The 16,512-nt window shown below is 33.3% G+C and overlaps 1 protein-coding gene across 2 annotated transcripts; it reads left to right on the plus strand.

The window, feature by feature from the left end:
• The first annotated feature begins 1,751 nt into the window (after positions 1-1,751).
• On the plus strand, positions 1,752-15,806 carry LOC100256919 (E4 SUMO-protein ligase PIAL2). 2 transcript variants are annotated; one of them, XM_010663522.3, is made up of 15 exons: positions 1,752-1,949; positions 2,853-2,925; positions 3,326-3,391; positions 7,735-7,800; positions 7,916-7,998; positions 9,784-9,835; positions 9,923-9,994; positions 10,638-10,705; positions 10,778-10,826; positions 10,924-11,008; positions 11,099-11,200; positions 11,349-11,400; positions 13,304-13,355; positions 13,784-13,900; positions 13,974-15,806. In XM_010663522.3, the coding sequence occupies exons 1-15, from the start codon at positions 1,792-1,794 to the stop codon at positions 15,528-15,530; spliced, it is 2,652 nt and encodes an 883-aa protein (XP_010661824.1). In that variant the 5' UTR covers positions 1,752-1,791; the 3' UTR covers positions 15,531-15,806. The 2 variants fall into 2 exon arrangements, with proteins under 2 accessions (XP_010661824.1, XP_010661825.1); XM_010663523.3 differs by lacking the exon at positions 9,923-9,994 and having other exon boundaries at positions 1,768-1,949.
• Positions 15,807-16,512: the final 706 nt, after the last annotated feature.

The raw sequence follows: 16,512 nt of genomic DNA on the forward strand, positions 1-16,512 counted from the left end.
ATTTTTTTTTCTAACTTTCCATTTAATGATTCCATGAATTCCAACTACTTTATGCTTCTTTAATGCAAGGTCTTTTGACTTGGACATTGCTTTCAACTCAACCATTTTGGCATCCAACTTGGATCCAACAATACTTTCTACATCCTAGAACATCTAGGTTATGTCTGGTTCTGAAAAAATATAAAGGAAATAAAAAAAATGTAAATAAAATTATTTTCTCATGTTTGGCTATTCTATAAAATATTTATAAATAAATAAATAAATATAATTAAAATTAGTTAGAAACTTACATATTTTAAATTTATTTAATCTTTATGTTAATGAGTTAAGATAAATAAAATGAGTTTGAAGTAGCAAATAAAAATAATTTATCATCTTTAATTATATTTTTTTTCCTTTGCATTTTCCCTTAAATTTTCCGAGAACCAAACATAATTCTAATCTCATGCTTTGAGTTATTTTCGACCAAACCTTCAAATATATCAATAGCTACGCCAACAAAAGTTTCTCAATACAACAATGTGGTTTTTAAGGTATCAAAGGTTGTAATCTCGACATTTACTATATTTATTGCTCACTTTGTTTTTATTGTTCAATGTTGTAATTGTTTTGATGAAAAAGTTAATCTTTAGAAAAATATCTTTATAGTAATATGGAAAGTTTTTTCAAGCAATCATGATCTTCGACATTTATATGTTTGATTATTGGAAAATTCGAGGAAAAATGCAAAGAAAATAAAATAGAGAAGAAAAGTAAAAGGAAAGAAAAAATGAAGGAAAATAAAAAATAGAGTTAAATATGATAAATTATTTTTATTTGTTATATCAAACTTATTTTATTTATTTTAATTCATCAGTAAAAAGATTAAATAATTTTAAAATGTATAAGTTTCTAACTAATTTTAATTATATTTAATTTTATTTGAAGTATTTTATGAGACAATCAAACATGAGAAAATCATTTTCCTTAACATTTTTTTTATTTCCTTTATACTTTCCGGGAACAAACATAACCTTAAGGTTAAAGGGGAAGGTGTTCTCTCATGTTTGGCAAGGTCTAAAATGGTAGAGAAAAGATCCTATGGAATCCATGGAAAGGGGTTTATTAGAACTTGACTCCTCGAGTTGCTAACATAAAGACTTTAGTAGTACTAACGTGAACAAGTCTCAAGACACTCACCCTCCTCCCATATCTTCTCTTTTCCTTTATCAACTATTACATGGGTGAACAAAGCAGGCTCAAAAATAGCGGGCCTGAATTCAGTTTCATGGCCCAAAATTAGCGGGCCTGGTGTTAGGAATTCTATTTTTAGTTTTTTCTCTCTCTTGGGATTTGAGCCTTTTATTTAATTATTTATTATTTTATTTAATTTGAATTTTATGGTAACAAAATAATTTATTAAAAGCCTTTCTATTTATAAAAAAAATACCATAATAATAGTACCACGCAGAAGTTTTATACCCCCTTCTTGATCATATTATTTATAATTGCATATATTAAAATTTTTATTAATTAATTTTATTTTCAAAATTTTATTTAAATATTTTTATAGTGATTTTTCATAATTTTTAATTTTTAATTTTCTCTTAATATTTGCAAAAAAATTGAATAATTGATATGTCTATAATATTTTGGTGTAGGTCAGCGTCAGTGGCAATCACAGAGTTGCAGCGAGAGATTGAGGGTATTTTAGTAAATTCAGTACCGACTTTTGACTAAAACTCGGATTCTCGTCAGCATACTTGTATTATTTGTATAAGACTAAGAGAGACAGTGAGGGGGTTTCGTGGGATGGCGGGAATGAGTTATACGGACGACGGTGGCCGTGGCCGGATAAGGCCGGCGTCGCGACTGGTGGCGACGGTGGCGGATCTACTTGCGATGCACATTCAAAACGGCCACCCGTTGGATTCCGCTGAGGTCGCCGATCTCTTCCTCTCGCTGGCCAGGTTTCGCTCGAGCTTTGTTTTTCTCTGTTTATCTTTCCGTGTATACGTGTTTGTGAGAAGCGAAACGCTAGGTTAGAAATGGAGAATTCTCAATTCTTAATTCGGCTGTTTTCCTCCGATTGATAGTCTGTTTCCGAGAAATACTCAGTGAACTATTCTGACAATGTTTTCTGAAAATTTTGGGAGCGAGGTCTCCTTTTTCTTGACGACTTTGAAAAGCAGATTTCGAATTAAATAAGTGTTTTTTTTTTTCGTTTTTAGTAATCGAATAGAAAATTGTTATTAAAATTGCGACTTTGTCCAAGGTGTGGAGCTAGGAGTAGGATTCAGGAGGATATGATAGAGATTACTTTTAGGGGGGCAAATGTGAGCCAAAAAGCAACATTTGGCTTACTGGTTGGTTTGTCTCTCTTTGAAACTGAGGTCATAGGACGAAAACCTGCAATACGAAATTTTTTTATCTTTCTACTAAGTTGCTTTATTTTCTCGTTCAAATGTACAGTGAGCCTCGAGAACGCCATTTGGTGACTAAAATGAGAAATTCTATACTTAAAAAAAATGCAGAAAAGGAAAATAACACCGAAAGTTTGTTTTCTGGGGAGTTATCGAAGAAAAAAAGATTCACGAAAATGAGCTGCCTTAAGGATTGTGAAGTTGTTATTTTTGCATTTGAAAAAGTTTCAGCTTTATTGGCAGTGAAAATACCGACTTTTGGCTGGTTACATTGAGTTCCCAGTTTTTAGATTGATTCAATCTCTTAGTCCTTGTTTCTGGACAGTGAATTTAAAAAAAAATAAAAATTCTGGATTACTTAATACCAACAGTGGAGTAGTTGAACTGATTATGCTTTGTATCTCAATATTACTAACTATGCTTAACCAATATTTTCTTTGTCAATTATAGAGGTATTGATCATGCAGTTGCAAACAATGAGATTCCTTCAAGAGCTCGAGATTTACCTTTCCTGTTAAAGCAGGTGATGCTTTAGTATTATTTATAACATGCGACAATACTTTATAATCTGGATTCATTCCATACAGTGATGGTACCACCACTTGCATGGACAGTCTTATTGACCTGTCAGATGATGGCCCATGATCTTCCATTGTGATATAAAATTCAATTTGTTTGTTTTTTCAAACAAACTGCAGTTCAATGAGAAATTACAATAAGTGTGTTTGTATCCACATCTTATATATAATTTTTTTTTGTATGTTTACCCCTTCGAAAATGCCTGGTTATCCAGTTTAGGGAGCTTTCTAATTAATAATTACACAAAATAATTCTGAAAGCAGTATATATATATATATATTATTGCAAGCAATAATTTCCCGAAACTGGTTATCATTCTCAGTTTATTGTCTTATTCGTTGAAGGTACTTAGACGTATGAATGATTCCTCTCTCCAAGCGGTTGCAATGGTGCTTATGATTTCTGTCAAGGTATGCATGGCTTCTTTTATCTTTCAATAATTAGTAGTCAAATCTTCATCTAAACTGTCACTAATTGTCGGTGGACACTCAACGTGCTCAGCTTATTAGCAATATAGAGAATACCAAGAATTTGCATATTGAGACATGACTAATTTGGGATATGATACCTTTTTGGTTGGTTGCTATGGGATTTTTGGAAACGGGTTATTCTATAAAGGTTGAGACTGTGTTTATGTAAGGTTCTTAAATTTAGGAGGCTAGCCATGTAATGCAGTTTTAGGTAATAGCAAAGTAGAGAGAGAGGCAAGAGGGCATTGGAGGGAATAACAATGAAATCAAAGAGGGAATTTTAGGAGAAAGAGAATCTCTTCTTGTTTCATTTGGCTGGAAATGAAGTTTTTTTTATTATTCACAATGATGTGAAAGTATTTGGAGATAAAATGTGCCCCAATGATAATAACACAGTGGTTCTTTTGGTCCCTAAGGCAAGGTGTATCAGGTGTCATGCTAGTGCAGAACACATGACACTCTGATTGTTCATACCACAGTGAAGCTCACTTGTCAGAAGTTGGATATGTGCCATGCAATGATTGATTTACATGGACTTTTCAAATTGGGAGATCAACATACTTGGTAGCTGAATAAAATTTAGCTAATGTCTTCCATTGGGCTTGGCATGTGTCTGCAGGCCCTTGGAGCAGTTATGGCCTTGAGCCATACTATTTCCTTAGATTAGAGACTAGGTTAGCAAACCAAGGATAAAAATGTCGGTTATCACGGACATATCGGTGCTTCAATTTTACGGATATATCGAAGATATATCGACGGATATTTTGGAAAAAAATATCAATAGGCCTAAAATTGATCAAAATTTATAAAAATATAAGAAAAACTTCATAAAAATGTAATTAGAAGTATAATAGATATTTTAAAGTTGTTTTATTAAAGAATTTGATATATGTATAATACGATTTATCATATTTGATAATAATATTGTATGCATCAATAAAAATATGAATTGTATAAGTGTTATGATATTTGATTATAATATGTCTAATTTTAAAATATATATTAATATTAAAATTATGATTCATTTAATTCAATTGTATTAAATGATATAAAATAAATTGTGATATATGTAGAATTTTTTAATATTTAATTAATCTATTAATGATATTAAAAACACTATGAAGAAAATTATCATGATAATTTTTATATTTTTGGTAATCAATTAAAAGAAATTTTTGCATTTAATTATAAAATTATTATAATTAATTTGCTCTCTAAAATATTCTTTTAATATTTTCTTTATATGACGACTTTGAATATATATCTTTAGTGCCTTATATTCAACAAGGGGCAAACTTGCCCTGGTGGTAAGGTGGCCTGATCCCCAAACCTTTTGTTTGGGTTCGAGTCCCCTTAACAATAGAAATTGGAATTTTTGAGGAGCACTGTAGCGGGGGGCAGTGTAGCATGTTTGACCCCATTGACCCACGTTGACCCAAATATCGTTTCTATAACCTCCGATACATGATATATTGGCGATATATCTCCGATATATCTTGATATTTTCTTCCATGTAGCAAACTAATACCGGTAGAGGTGTTAGGGCCTTGGATTATATTAGTGGGAATTTAGTTCCCATTTTTCATATTTGTTACTGTGATTGTAGTTGGGTTTTTTGTTTAATTTCTTCTCCTGTTTTTTTTCTTTGGTCCGTTATTGTTATGTAAATTTCTTATTTGTAGCATAATATTTATTTCTTTAAAGAAGACTTGCACAATTTTAAAAATATTTGCAATATAATAGAAACTTTAATTAGAAAATAAGAATTTACTGTGTTCCATGCTATGTGAAGTGCTACATCAACTAAATACATGTCTTGATCACTATTGATGGGAACCTTTACTGTGACTTGTATTTTTTTTTATAAGAATTTTTTTTTTCTTTTTTCATTTTTTTGTCCCCTTTGGGATTTGAACCCGGAACCTCTTAGAAACCCACCCCAACCCTTTACCTCTTGAGCCATGCCTCAATGGCTATTACAACGCATATTTTAGTTGGAAACATGTTCAACGCATATGCTTGCTTTGCAGGCTATTTAACAAAGGATATTGCCTAACCTAATGATTCACCGTGTTTGTGTCGAGCAACTTCTTATGAGGGGGGTAATGTTGTCTTTGTGGAAATTCATACATGAGAGAGAGAGAGATTCAGTGACCTAAGGATTCTCTTTGAAGTGATTATGGAAAAGTAGGATATGGAGTGCTCATATGAGAAATATAGAAAACCTTACCCTATTAGTCATCATCTTTGACAAATAGGAAATCAGCAAGGAAAATAAATTTGGTAGAATCAATACAATGGCGGTAGGGAACTTGCTGATGTGCTTTTGGTGTTCAGGTGGTTTTGCATACTTGTGTGGTCTATCCTTAAGGCATCTAGGTGAATTCCCCACCTCACCCATCTGGCTTTGATGTTGAGTGAAAGACATTTGACATGGTTCAACTAAGTGAAGTTATTTTGTATATTTTTTTTATTCATATATTCACCGTCTCTCTTTTGATTTCTATTTTTTGTTGAACACAAGCTTACCAGGATTTCTTATTCCAAGTTAGAAAATTTCCACAATTTCTTTGCTATGATTCCAAAGCTATTGGATATTTTGAAGTTATGTTTTTGTTTACCTGGAATTGTTGGGAAGTGTTTTAAATTCTTAAGTGAAATATATTTCTTTTTTGTAGAAAGAATATTATATAAAATATTCTTTAAGTTCATATGTGATTGTAATTAGATTCTTATAGAATAAGTAAGAATGTCTCTATAAATATTCTAGGTCATGAGGGGCAAATGTTATAAGAAAGATATGGGCTTGTGAAGACTATATGTATAGGATCATGGTTGAAAATTTCGAATAATTTTGGCAAAATTTCGGATATCGGTGACTAGCGAAACGAAACGGGTAGATGAAAAATTGGTGAAGCGAAAAATTGGCGAGTTTCACCAAAATATTGGTGAGTGCCGATTAATAGGCGAAACAGTGAAAAAATCACCGGATTTTGCGAAATTTCGGTTAAAAATCACTGATTTTTTTAATTTTTATTTTTTGGGGTGGGCAGTTTTTTGGGGTTGGCAGCTGTTAGGCTGTTTTTTTGGGGCTGGCGGTCAAGTTGATTTTTTGGGGCGACGGTCAATGAAAAACTTAAAATTTTGGCTTGGTAAGGCAGGAACTTGAACCCACGCCAAAAACAACCTTTCACAACCCTGCTCACCATTGGGCTAACGTACCTTATATTATATAATATGCACTAGAATAAATATATATTAACACCGTGATAAAAACAAAATATTTTAATAAACAAATTAATTCTAATTATTTGATTTTTAAATTTAATTTAATTGACCACTAAAAATATAAAAATTATGGTGATAATTTTCTTAACTTTTTTTATATCATTTATATATTAATTAAATATAAAAAATATAAAAATTAAAAAAAATTATGCATATATCATCATTTATTTTATATCATTTAATACAATTGAATTAAATGGATCATAATTTTAATATTAAATGTATTTTAAAGTTAGACATATTATAATTAAATATCACAATATTATTGTGAAATAATATTTAATAATAAATGTACACTTATAAAATTTATATTTTTTATCGACGCATATGATATTATTATCAAATATGATAAATTATATCATACATATATCAAATTCTTGAACAAAACAAATTTAAAATGTCTACTATACTTCTAATTACATTTCAATGAGGTTTTTCTTAAATTTTCATGAGTTTTTATCAATTTTAGGCCTACCGATATTTTTTTCCAAAATATTCGCCGATATATCCGATATATTTGTAAAATTGAAGTACCGATATATTTGTGATTACCGATATTTTCATCCTTGTATATGATAAAGATGTGAGGAAGAGTAAGATACACTTGGTCGAGTAAGAGAGCTTGTGTTTCAAATTTTAGATGCGAGGAAGAGTGAGAGACACCTAATGGAGTAAAAGGACTTGTGGTTCAAGATGGAGATACAAAGAGCGGGAAAATGTGGGATGTTTTGGGACCTAATTATTGTATTTGTCTATATTGTTTGGAATATTCTTTATTGTATAGTGGGATATTATCTCTCATCTGTGAAGGTAGGTTGGCCGAACTACATTAAAACCCCATACCCCTTTGTGTGTGGATGGTTTTATTTTATGTTCTTCTATTAATATGTTTGCATCAAAGCTTTTGCTGGCACAATAAGTGGTATCAAAGTTCTGGTGATACAACAAGAATTTCATACTAAGATGTAGTTTTCTATATCTATGTCTTTTGGCAGAATGCTTGCAAAATTGGATGGTTTCTTGATCATGATGCTACTGATCTTCTAACATTGGCGAAGGAGGTATTGATAATTTCTTCTCAATCTTTTGATTAGTGTTGGGTGATTTATTTGCTGTTTATCACTAATGATCTTCTATCTGTTTCTTATATTAGTCTTTGTCTTTGTGCCACTTTAGATAGGGAAAATCTTCTCTACTATGGAGGATATCAATGCTGAACCACACTACCCTCTACCCAGTGTTTCAAAGATCATGTCGAGGTATGAAATTCTCTTGATTTGCTTGTGCAAGGTTTAAATTTCTTGTTTTTGGAGGATGTTACGTACTTGAATGAGACCTTTTCTGAGGATATTTCTGTTTGGCATAATAAATTGCAGCTTTAAAAAGAGACAAATTGTTCCGAAAATGTGAATAATTGGGTACATGTGATGAGAATATAGCCGTAATAGTCTTGTCCAATAAGTGAGAAAATGTTTGCAAGGAAGATGATGATTTGGCATTCACATACAGCACTTGGATTTATGCAATTTTTTAATCAATTCTGCAAAACAATGTGATTGAGAGCTTTGTTAGACCAATTGTGTTGAAATGCTCAGTTAGCAAACAGGTTAGAGGTTTTCTAGTGTTTGACTCTAATCACGTAACATTTTGTAAGTAAGCTGACAAAAAGATCATATTAAAGTGTAATTTTTTACTTCAGTCTGTTTTAGTTTGACCTACTTCAATGCATGTACCACAACATTGAAAACTTCTTTGATGAAAACTAAGCCTATGACATGTCATGGAATTTGATTGATGTTTTGTGATGTGAGAGGGGGAGTTAGTATATTTTATTCTCTAGATCAAAAGTGATGTAAGATGTGTAATTTTCACAAACTATTGTTCATTTATTGCATTTTTGTGTTAGTTTCTCCTCCTGAGAGTTTTATCTGTCTGAAAATTTCTTTTGATTGTCTTCCCCAGTGGAACTCCCTCTAGTTTTCATTATTAAAGGGAAAATCTCCTCTTTATGTGAATTTTCTTGAAATTCTCCCTCTTTAAGCTTGAGGTGGCTTTTGCTATTTTCTTCTTTCTAGATGAGGCCCGAATCTTTGCTCATTGCTTATGTACATAGACTACTTATGAGAATAACATAACCTCACTAAAACACGTATTCTTTAGAGGCTTGGATGTTTGGTCTGACTTTTTGAGTATGGAGGTTTTTTCTGATTATTGAAAGAACTTTACAGTCTGGTTTGCAACTAAAGTGCAAGGTTTGAGATCTAAAAGCTCTTTCAGTATAGTTGGGCGTGAAATGCTTTCGTATAAGAGCTTTTATGAAAGAGAATTCATAATTTAATTTTTTTTTTCTTCTAAGTTTCAAATAGAAACCTCTTTTTTGTAGTGATCTTTTTGAGGAAGTATTTTTCTAGAAGTTATAGTTGTTTAAATCAGGCAATATTATGGGTTGGAAAAAAATCTTGTCAGGAAGTTAAGATTAGTCCTTTTTTGGGCTATAACTTATGTTGCCTTACAAATCATTGGACAAACTTTTTTTTTTTTGGTTTGGAAATAGAAGATTTTTCGCTTATCTTTTATAAAAATGTTTTTTATCCTAGAGCTTCTCGAGGTTTTTTTGATTGTTGAGATTATTATGTTATGTGGAGTCTGATGGTATCTGGCAAGATTGCATTCCAAGGTTGGGAGCCCCATAAGATTGTACAATGTTGCTTACAACCTTTTGGGATATTATGTCACTTTACATTGATTATGAAATCTATGATTTATAGGGCAAAACAGGCTCATTAGAAATCTTCAAACATTATAGTGTCATTTCTAGAGGCCTTTTGTCAGTGATTATGAATTTGATTATGTTCTGAATCCAAGTTGTCTGATTTTAATTCATCTCTTATTTTTTGTTCTATATAATTGGATGGATTTGTTGTTTCAATCTTAAGAGGAGTTAAATGTTGCAATTGAAGATATTAAATGTGCAATATTTTCATCACTGAGTTTTTGAATCAATTACTTCTTTATTCTCTCTCATTCTGTTTGTGTGCTTCAAGATACTATCCACGATTAAGGATGGGCCATGTCCTTGCTTCTCTTGAGGTCAAGGTAGATTTCTGCATCAAATTTATTTATTTTTCCTCTTTTCTCTTTGAATTGCCAGAAGTCTTAAAAAAATTTTTGGTTGTCTTGTAGCCTGGATATGGGGCTTTTGTGATTGACTTCCATATCACAAGGAGTATGGTGTCTCCTGCACAAAAACACATAGTAAGGATGTCCTGAAGTTAAACTGGCCATTATTTATGAAGTGTAATGCAGTTTAGTCACAGAAAACCTTCCTAGAAGAATATTTATTTGATCTCCCTTTCAATCTTATGATACTTATCATGCAATATATTTGTGAGCCACTGTCACTTCCTTCTCAAATACACTCATTTCTTTTTATTTTTCAACACTTACCATCTAGGTTCCAGGATGTTCCTCTTGACATATACTTTCTACCCATTTTTTGTACCCATTCCTCATAATGATGACCTCTCTGTTTCTTCTGGTCCTGGGTATTACTATGTTTAGAATGTGTCTAAATTTCTAACTTTTGTCATAAATGATTTGTTCAATTTTTTTCTGTCAGACAATTTGCTAATGTATCACATGCATTATATTTGATACTGCTAACAGAGGACATGGCATATGTGTGTGAGTGTGTGCATGCACTCACGTGCACACATGTGTGTAATCTAGTGGCTATCAGCTCAACGACTTTCCTTACATCTTTCTTAATGGAAATCTTTAGGGCCTATGGCAGGGATGGCAGGGGCCAATATATATATATATATTCTGTTTTATATACATACTTGGGATTTATTGGATTGACTGTGCTATCTTCTAATTTTACATATTTCACATGCAGTGCTTATTTGTTGCTCAAACAGATAATATGGACACATCATCTTGTATTGTGACTCCACCTCAAGTCAAGTATGGTTCACTCTCTTCATGATATTCCAAAGAATAGACTGAATATGATACTATTATGTTCATCTTCTGCAGCTTTCTGTTAAATGGAAAGGGAGTCTGGGGAAGGATTAATGTTTCCATGGTTTGTCTAGTCCTTTTTTTTTTTTTTTGCGTTTGATGTCCAATGTAAAATTTATCAACTTCTGTCCCCATTTCCATGTATTCCCTGTCTGGATCAGGATAATGGACCACAGCTGCCAACTAATGTGATTGCAATGCTCAGATATGGAATAAATCTTCTTCAAGTTGTTGGACAGTTTAATGGTACATCTTAACTCAGCCTGAAATCTTTGTGTATCTCCTTTGCTTAAAATTCCTCCAAGTTTTGATTCATTGAGTTTGCAAAATTTGTAGGTAATTATGTAATTATCATAGCTTTCATGAGTGTGATATCAACTTCTGGCATTCCGGAATTACAGGAGTATATTCAGCCTGTTGCTGTTACATCAGATTCTGGTAAGCCAAATGAAAAAAATAAAAAGAGTTTATATATTTGGTGCTATTTAGCATTTGATGTGGGTTTGTGTACCGTACTATGTTTGATTTTGTACTGGAAGTTGAAATAAAAGCTAAGACTATGTATTGCTTATATTGCCAATATCAGACTTAGAGATCATTGAAGGACAAGCACGAATCTCTTTAAATTGCCCTATAAGGTACATTATTTCTTTAGTTACTTTTGTAGATGATTAGCTGTTGTATTCTGGATTTTTTTTTTTTTGAATTGTTTCTGTTCTTCACATTGCATGGCAGCAGAATGACTAGTCCCGCGATACTTTCTGTAGATGAACATTATGCTTAGGTTTTATGTTTTCTTATTATTTTTATGGATCAGTATATATTTAGTTACTTTGTTTAGGCCACTGTTTTTGCACCTTTTATTTTCAGTAGATTCAAACTTACTTAGTCATGTATCGTGCTGTATCGTAAGTTTTTTTATATAGTGAAAAATCGATAGAAAAAATATGTATAGATGTGTACATTGATTGAAAGTATGAAATATAGAGTGATATATAACCAATTTTATGGAAGATAGTATGATCTAAAAAGTTAAACAATATCATATCATATGAAAATGTTGAATTTTACAGTTTTATCAAGTTCAAATTAACAAAATATGGCTTTAATATATGAATTCATCACATAATCCACAAAAATAAACTTCTTCAATTTTTAGCTATGATATTTAGTTCCAAATTCTAACTAGGCATATGCTCTTATTTTGTTGTTGATATATATATATATGTGTGTGTGTGTGCGTGTGTGCGCTGTTATGTTTATCTTCAAAGTTCCAGCTTTTAGGTTCGTCATCATTCCTTCCCCACCAAAAAAGAAAATAAAAAAAGCTAATATATTAAATAAAAAATTTTATCCACTAATCATTGTCATTCTCATTGTCAACATTCAAACCATTCAAATGAAAACTTTCCAATATTCATTGTAAAAATAAACTTACTTAACTTTAATATAGTATTTGATAACATGAATGTAGCTTTTCATACAAGATTACTTTACCTATTTTTCCTCTTTTATGATCAATTTTCAATCTTTTAGTACATTTTAAATAATTAACATAATAAATTCTTTTAACAATAAAAAATTGATTTGATTTTTCTTAAAAATTATGGAAAATAGTTGAAGATGTATGTATCATTGTATCTTTGTATCGTTATATCACGTATCATAAAATACACTCTAAAATAAGTTACAAATTGTGATATGTATCGATTTTCATAAAAAATGTATGGTTTTGTTGTATCGTGTCATGTATTGTAAGTTTTTAATAACCATACTTAGTCATGGAGTTTTGCAAGGTCAAATTACCTTTTGTTGCCTGTAAGAGAAAAAGGGCCTAATAGGGTTCTTTTCACAAGGTAGGCCAACCCCATTTTATATGCTAGAAAGAGGCATTGAGTTTGTCCTCCTTTCCTATTAAGTAAATAGTTAGTTCATAAATGTACTAGTGCAGTGATGACTGACAACTGTGGCTTTAGCTCGTGAGGCCTGGCCCAAGTGGCAAGATGTTAAGAGATGGGATGTAGGAGGTTCTGGTTCCCAAAAGGGAGGTAAAAAAAAAGTTACTTATCAAAACAATTTAAAAAGATAAAAGACACTAGCAACTGAGCCCTTTTCTGTACCATGTATGTTCACCAGACATTTTCCTTCAAACAATAGATCAGGGGAAAAAAACAAGAGAATCTACAACCTATGGTAATCAGAATAATTTGTACAGTGTTTAGTATAAGATATTAAAACCGATTTGTGTAATGGCCGCACCATCTTGGAATGTGAAGAAAGAAAATGTGGGTTTGAGTCTGCATGTATACACTTCATGAAAGAATGTTAATAGGTCCATTGCCAATCCACCCTTCCTGGAACCCTGAGAAATGGAAACTAACCAATAATGGCCCTTTACAATAACATGTTCTATCAAAGAGATGAGTTAGCTAGTGGCTTTGACATGGGATGAAAATTTCATGACTGTTTCTGACTCTGATTTTGAATCTTGGTATACACTTGGCTTGTATGGATTCTTATGCTGTTGATTACTTTAAACAGCTTCAGACGAATCAATATTCCTGTGAAGGGACATCTTTGCAAGCATCATCAGGTGAGAGTTTTAGTACTCTGAATTGATCTTGGTTCACGACAAGATATTTAGGTCAATCAATAGTTAAACCACCAATTTATTTTTTGACTTCATTCTAGGTGAAATGATTTTTTGTTGTGTAACATATATATGATATATTGTATAGATCTACACTCTGGAGGTTCTCTGGAACCTAAGCTACTTCTGGATTGCCATTATCGCTCACTTGTACTTGCTTTATTTTCTAACTATTTAAGCATCAAACTTTTGTCAGCTTCAAATGGCTGAAAAACACCATAAAAGACAGTTTGTGCTTGTTGGTGGCAAATGACATAATATGGACTGGCTGGTATGAGCTTGGGTCCATAGACATGAGTGCACTATTTATTCTTAGTTAATTCCATCTTTTCTTTCCTCAAAATGTTGACACTTCTAGTGTGCATATGTAGTGCTTTGATTATGGAAACTTCATCGAAATAAACTCAAGAAGGCCGTCCTGGCGGTGCCCTCATTGTAATCAGTCTGTCTGCAACCCAGACATACGAATTGATCAGAATATGGTCAAGGCAAGTATTTTTGGATTCACTTCTTTTATCTAGCTGTTTCCCCTTTTGTTTGAACCTGTTGCTCCTTGTTCAGATTCTGAGAGAGGTGGGAGAGAACGTTGTTGATGTGATTATCTCACCAGATGGATCTTGGAAGCCTGTTGTAGAAAGCATTGACCATGCTGAGCAGCTGTATGATGCCACCCAAAGCAATTGGCAAGAAAATACAAAGCAGTGTGAGTCTGTTAGGCTCTCTAGTATCGCAGCTGATGCTGTGGATCTTACCATGGGAGAGGATAATGATGATGATTCCCCAAGTAATTTCCGAACTGAAGACATGAAACCTCTGTGGGATGATCTTCAAGGATTTTCTTCTGCAGAAAAAATTGTGTCACCAGGAGTCAATAGTACAGTTGAGGCAGATCAAATTATTTCTGCACATAGAGAGGACAACCTCTGGACAGGAGTGTTGTTGACCCCTTCTTCTGTCTCAGATGGCTTGGCACCCCCCACTACAAGTTCGAATGCTCATAGCAACGTTGGCTTTCCCAGAAGCACCTTCAGTTTTATGTCTTCTCCTGTTTTAACTGATGCTGTTTCTCCTTCTCCTTATCGGGAAACTTTGGATGTTCACAGGGAAACACAAGTGCCAATCCCCTTGTTGCAAAACCAACATTTTGATCCTAGTAACTTGCAGTTACAGCAATCTAGATTGGGAAGTTTGATTGCAAGCAATGAATATGGAAGATTGGCGTCAATACCAAGACATCTAACAAGAAATCCCATTGCTGTTCAGGCCCTTCCTGCCCAGGATCAGTTACCGAGGTTGGCCCAGCATACAAGATTGATGCCCACTGGAGCCACTTCCACTGGTTCTCAAACTACCTCTTTCATGGCACCCAGTGTGGAAGGGTTTGATGCAGTTAATGGAGTCACAGAAAGAGATCTTCAGTTTTCAAGGTCATTAATGAGTTCATTTCCAGTCTCTGGTCAATCAGTCCAACGTGTGGGTGGCCTTCCGAACCCGAGAACAACTCAAGCCATGAATGAGCCGCGGAACAATGTCCACCCATCGATTCATGTCCAATCCATGCAACGTCAGCAAAGAAGTGGTGGCAGTCAGGTCACGGGTTCAGTACCTAACAGGCAATCTCCACATGCAGCGGCGGCTCAGCAGACAGTCCAGGTGTCAAGATCACCACCATCAGTGCCTGTTCAACTCCGACCAGCCAGAACAGGCACAGCATTTTCTGTAGGCATGGTTGCTGAGCAGCTTAGAACAGCCGGCGAGCAGAGGCGGAATATATTGGGGACAGCATGGTCGACCCCTAGGCCTGATGCCTCAGCTGCATTACCAACAGATGAGAACTGGCGGCCCTCTGGGCGGATGAGAGGAAGCCTCACAGGCGAGGCTTACTCTGCTGCACTTAATCAATTCATGCTCCAACCAACTCAACCGACTCAAGCACCCCTACCGCCAACCAGTCTGCCATCAAATCTTCCGGGTGGATTGCCAGCATTCAGGCTTTTTCCCAGTAGTAGCAATGAACATAATGCCGCCCCCTCACAGACAGAGCCTCAACCCAGGTTGCGACCCCAAGGGGGTGGAAGCTCAGGGACTTTACCCGAATGGACTCCAAGGATGCCCTGATCGACTAGGTGAAGGGCTGTGTTTTTGGTTTTGCCAGCAGCGTTTGTCGGATCTGCATGGCTAAGTTTTTGTATGCATATAATTATTGTGGTTATTTGAAATGGTTAGAGGCCCCTTTGTATGTTGATAACGTAGATACACAATTTTGGATGGCTGTCTTCGTTGTAGATCCCGTGTCTGGTAATAAGAATTATAACTTGGGCGGGATTAAGCTCAACCCGAATGGCGAAATCCAATTTAACCTGCTTAATCCAAGTTCAATATAATTTCATTTTACTTGTCTTGAGTTTGGATTGGTTGAGTTAGCTTCGGATTGAGCGAGTCAATTGGGTTGCTTGATTCTTATGTATTTAATTTTTTTTTTATATTTATATGGAAGTGATACACCCATAAAAAACTAAAAATAAATTTATATGTTTTTTTTAAATAAAAAAATATATAATATAATCTAATTGGATATTTTAAAAAATAAAATAAAATAATGTATTATTATATAGGATAATATATATATTATAAAAATATTAAATTGGGAGTGGGTTAGGTTGGAGTTATTCAAATTTTATTCTGAATTATCCAAACATGGGTTATGTGTATCAACCCATCCGAGTTGCACCTGATTTTAATAATATACCCCGGAGTGAACATATAGAAGGTCTGCTAATCTTTCACAATAACCAACACTTGGACGTTTGACAACAATTTTTAAAACAATCGGGCAAGATCAATTTTTGAAAATGGATTTTAAAAACAATTTTTAGATTGTTTTCAAAAACAAAATTTAGTTGGAAAACTAAATTTTGAAAAACAGATTTCTCCCCTACTCTTACTCTTGTGTTGACATTTTCTCTTTACATATAAATATAATGCAGTGTTTTCAATGTATTTTTTTTTCTTTTAATTATTTTTAACACCACTTTATATGAAAAATACAAGAAAAAACCTCAATTTGTATTAAAAGAAAATCACCTTATTTTCACTTGAA

This window comes from Vitis vinifera, chromosome 15 (assembly GCF_030704535.1).
Source record: "Vitis vinifera cultivar Pinot Noir 40024 chromosome 15, ASM3070453v1".
In the NCBI taxonomy this organism is placed as follows: Eukaryota; Viridiplantae; Streptophyta; class Magnoliopsida; order Vitales; family Vitaceae; genus Vitis; species Vitis vinifera.

Excerpts from the sequence above, each read along its gene's own strand:
- LOC100256919 (XM_010663522.3), top strand. The coding sequence starts at position 1,792 with ATGGCGGGAATGAGTTATACGGACGACGGTGGCCGTGGCCGGATAAGG. Across the intron at positions 3,392-7,734 it reads TGCTTATGATTTCTGTCAAG|AATGCTTGCAAAATTGGATG; the intron begins GTATGCATGGCT and ends GTCTTTTGGCAG. Across the intron at positions 11,201-11,348 it reads TGCTGTTACATCAGATTCTG|ACTTAGAGATCATTGAAGGA; the intron begins GTAAGCCAAATG and ends TGCCAATATCAG.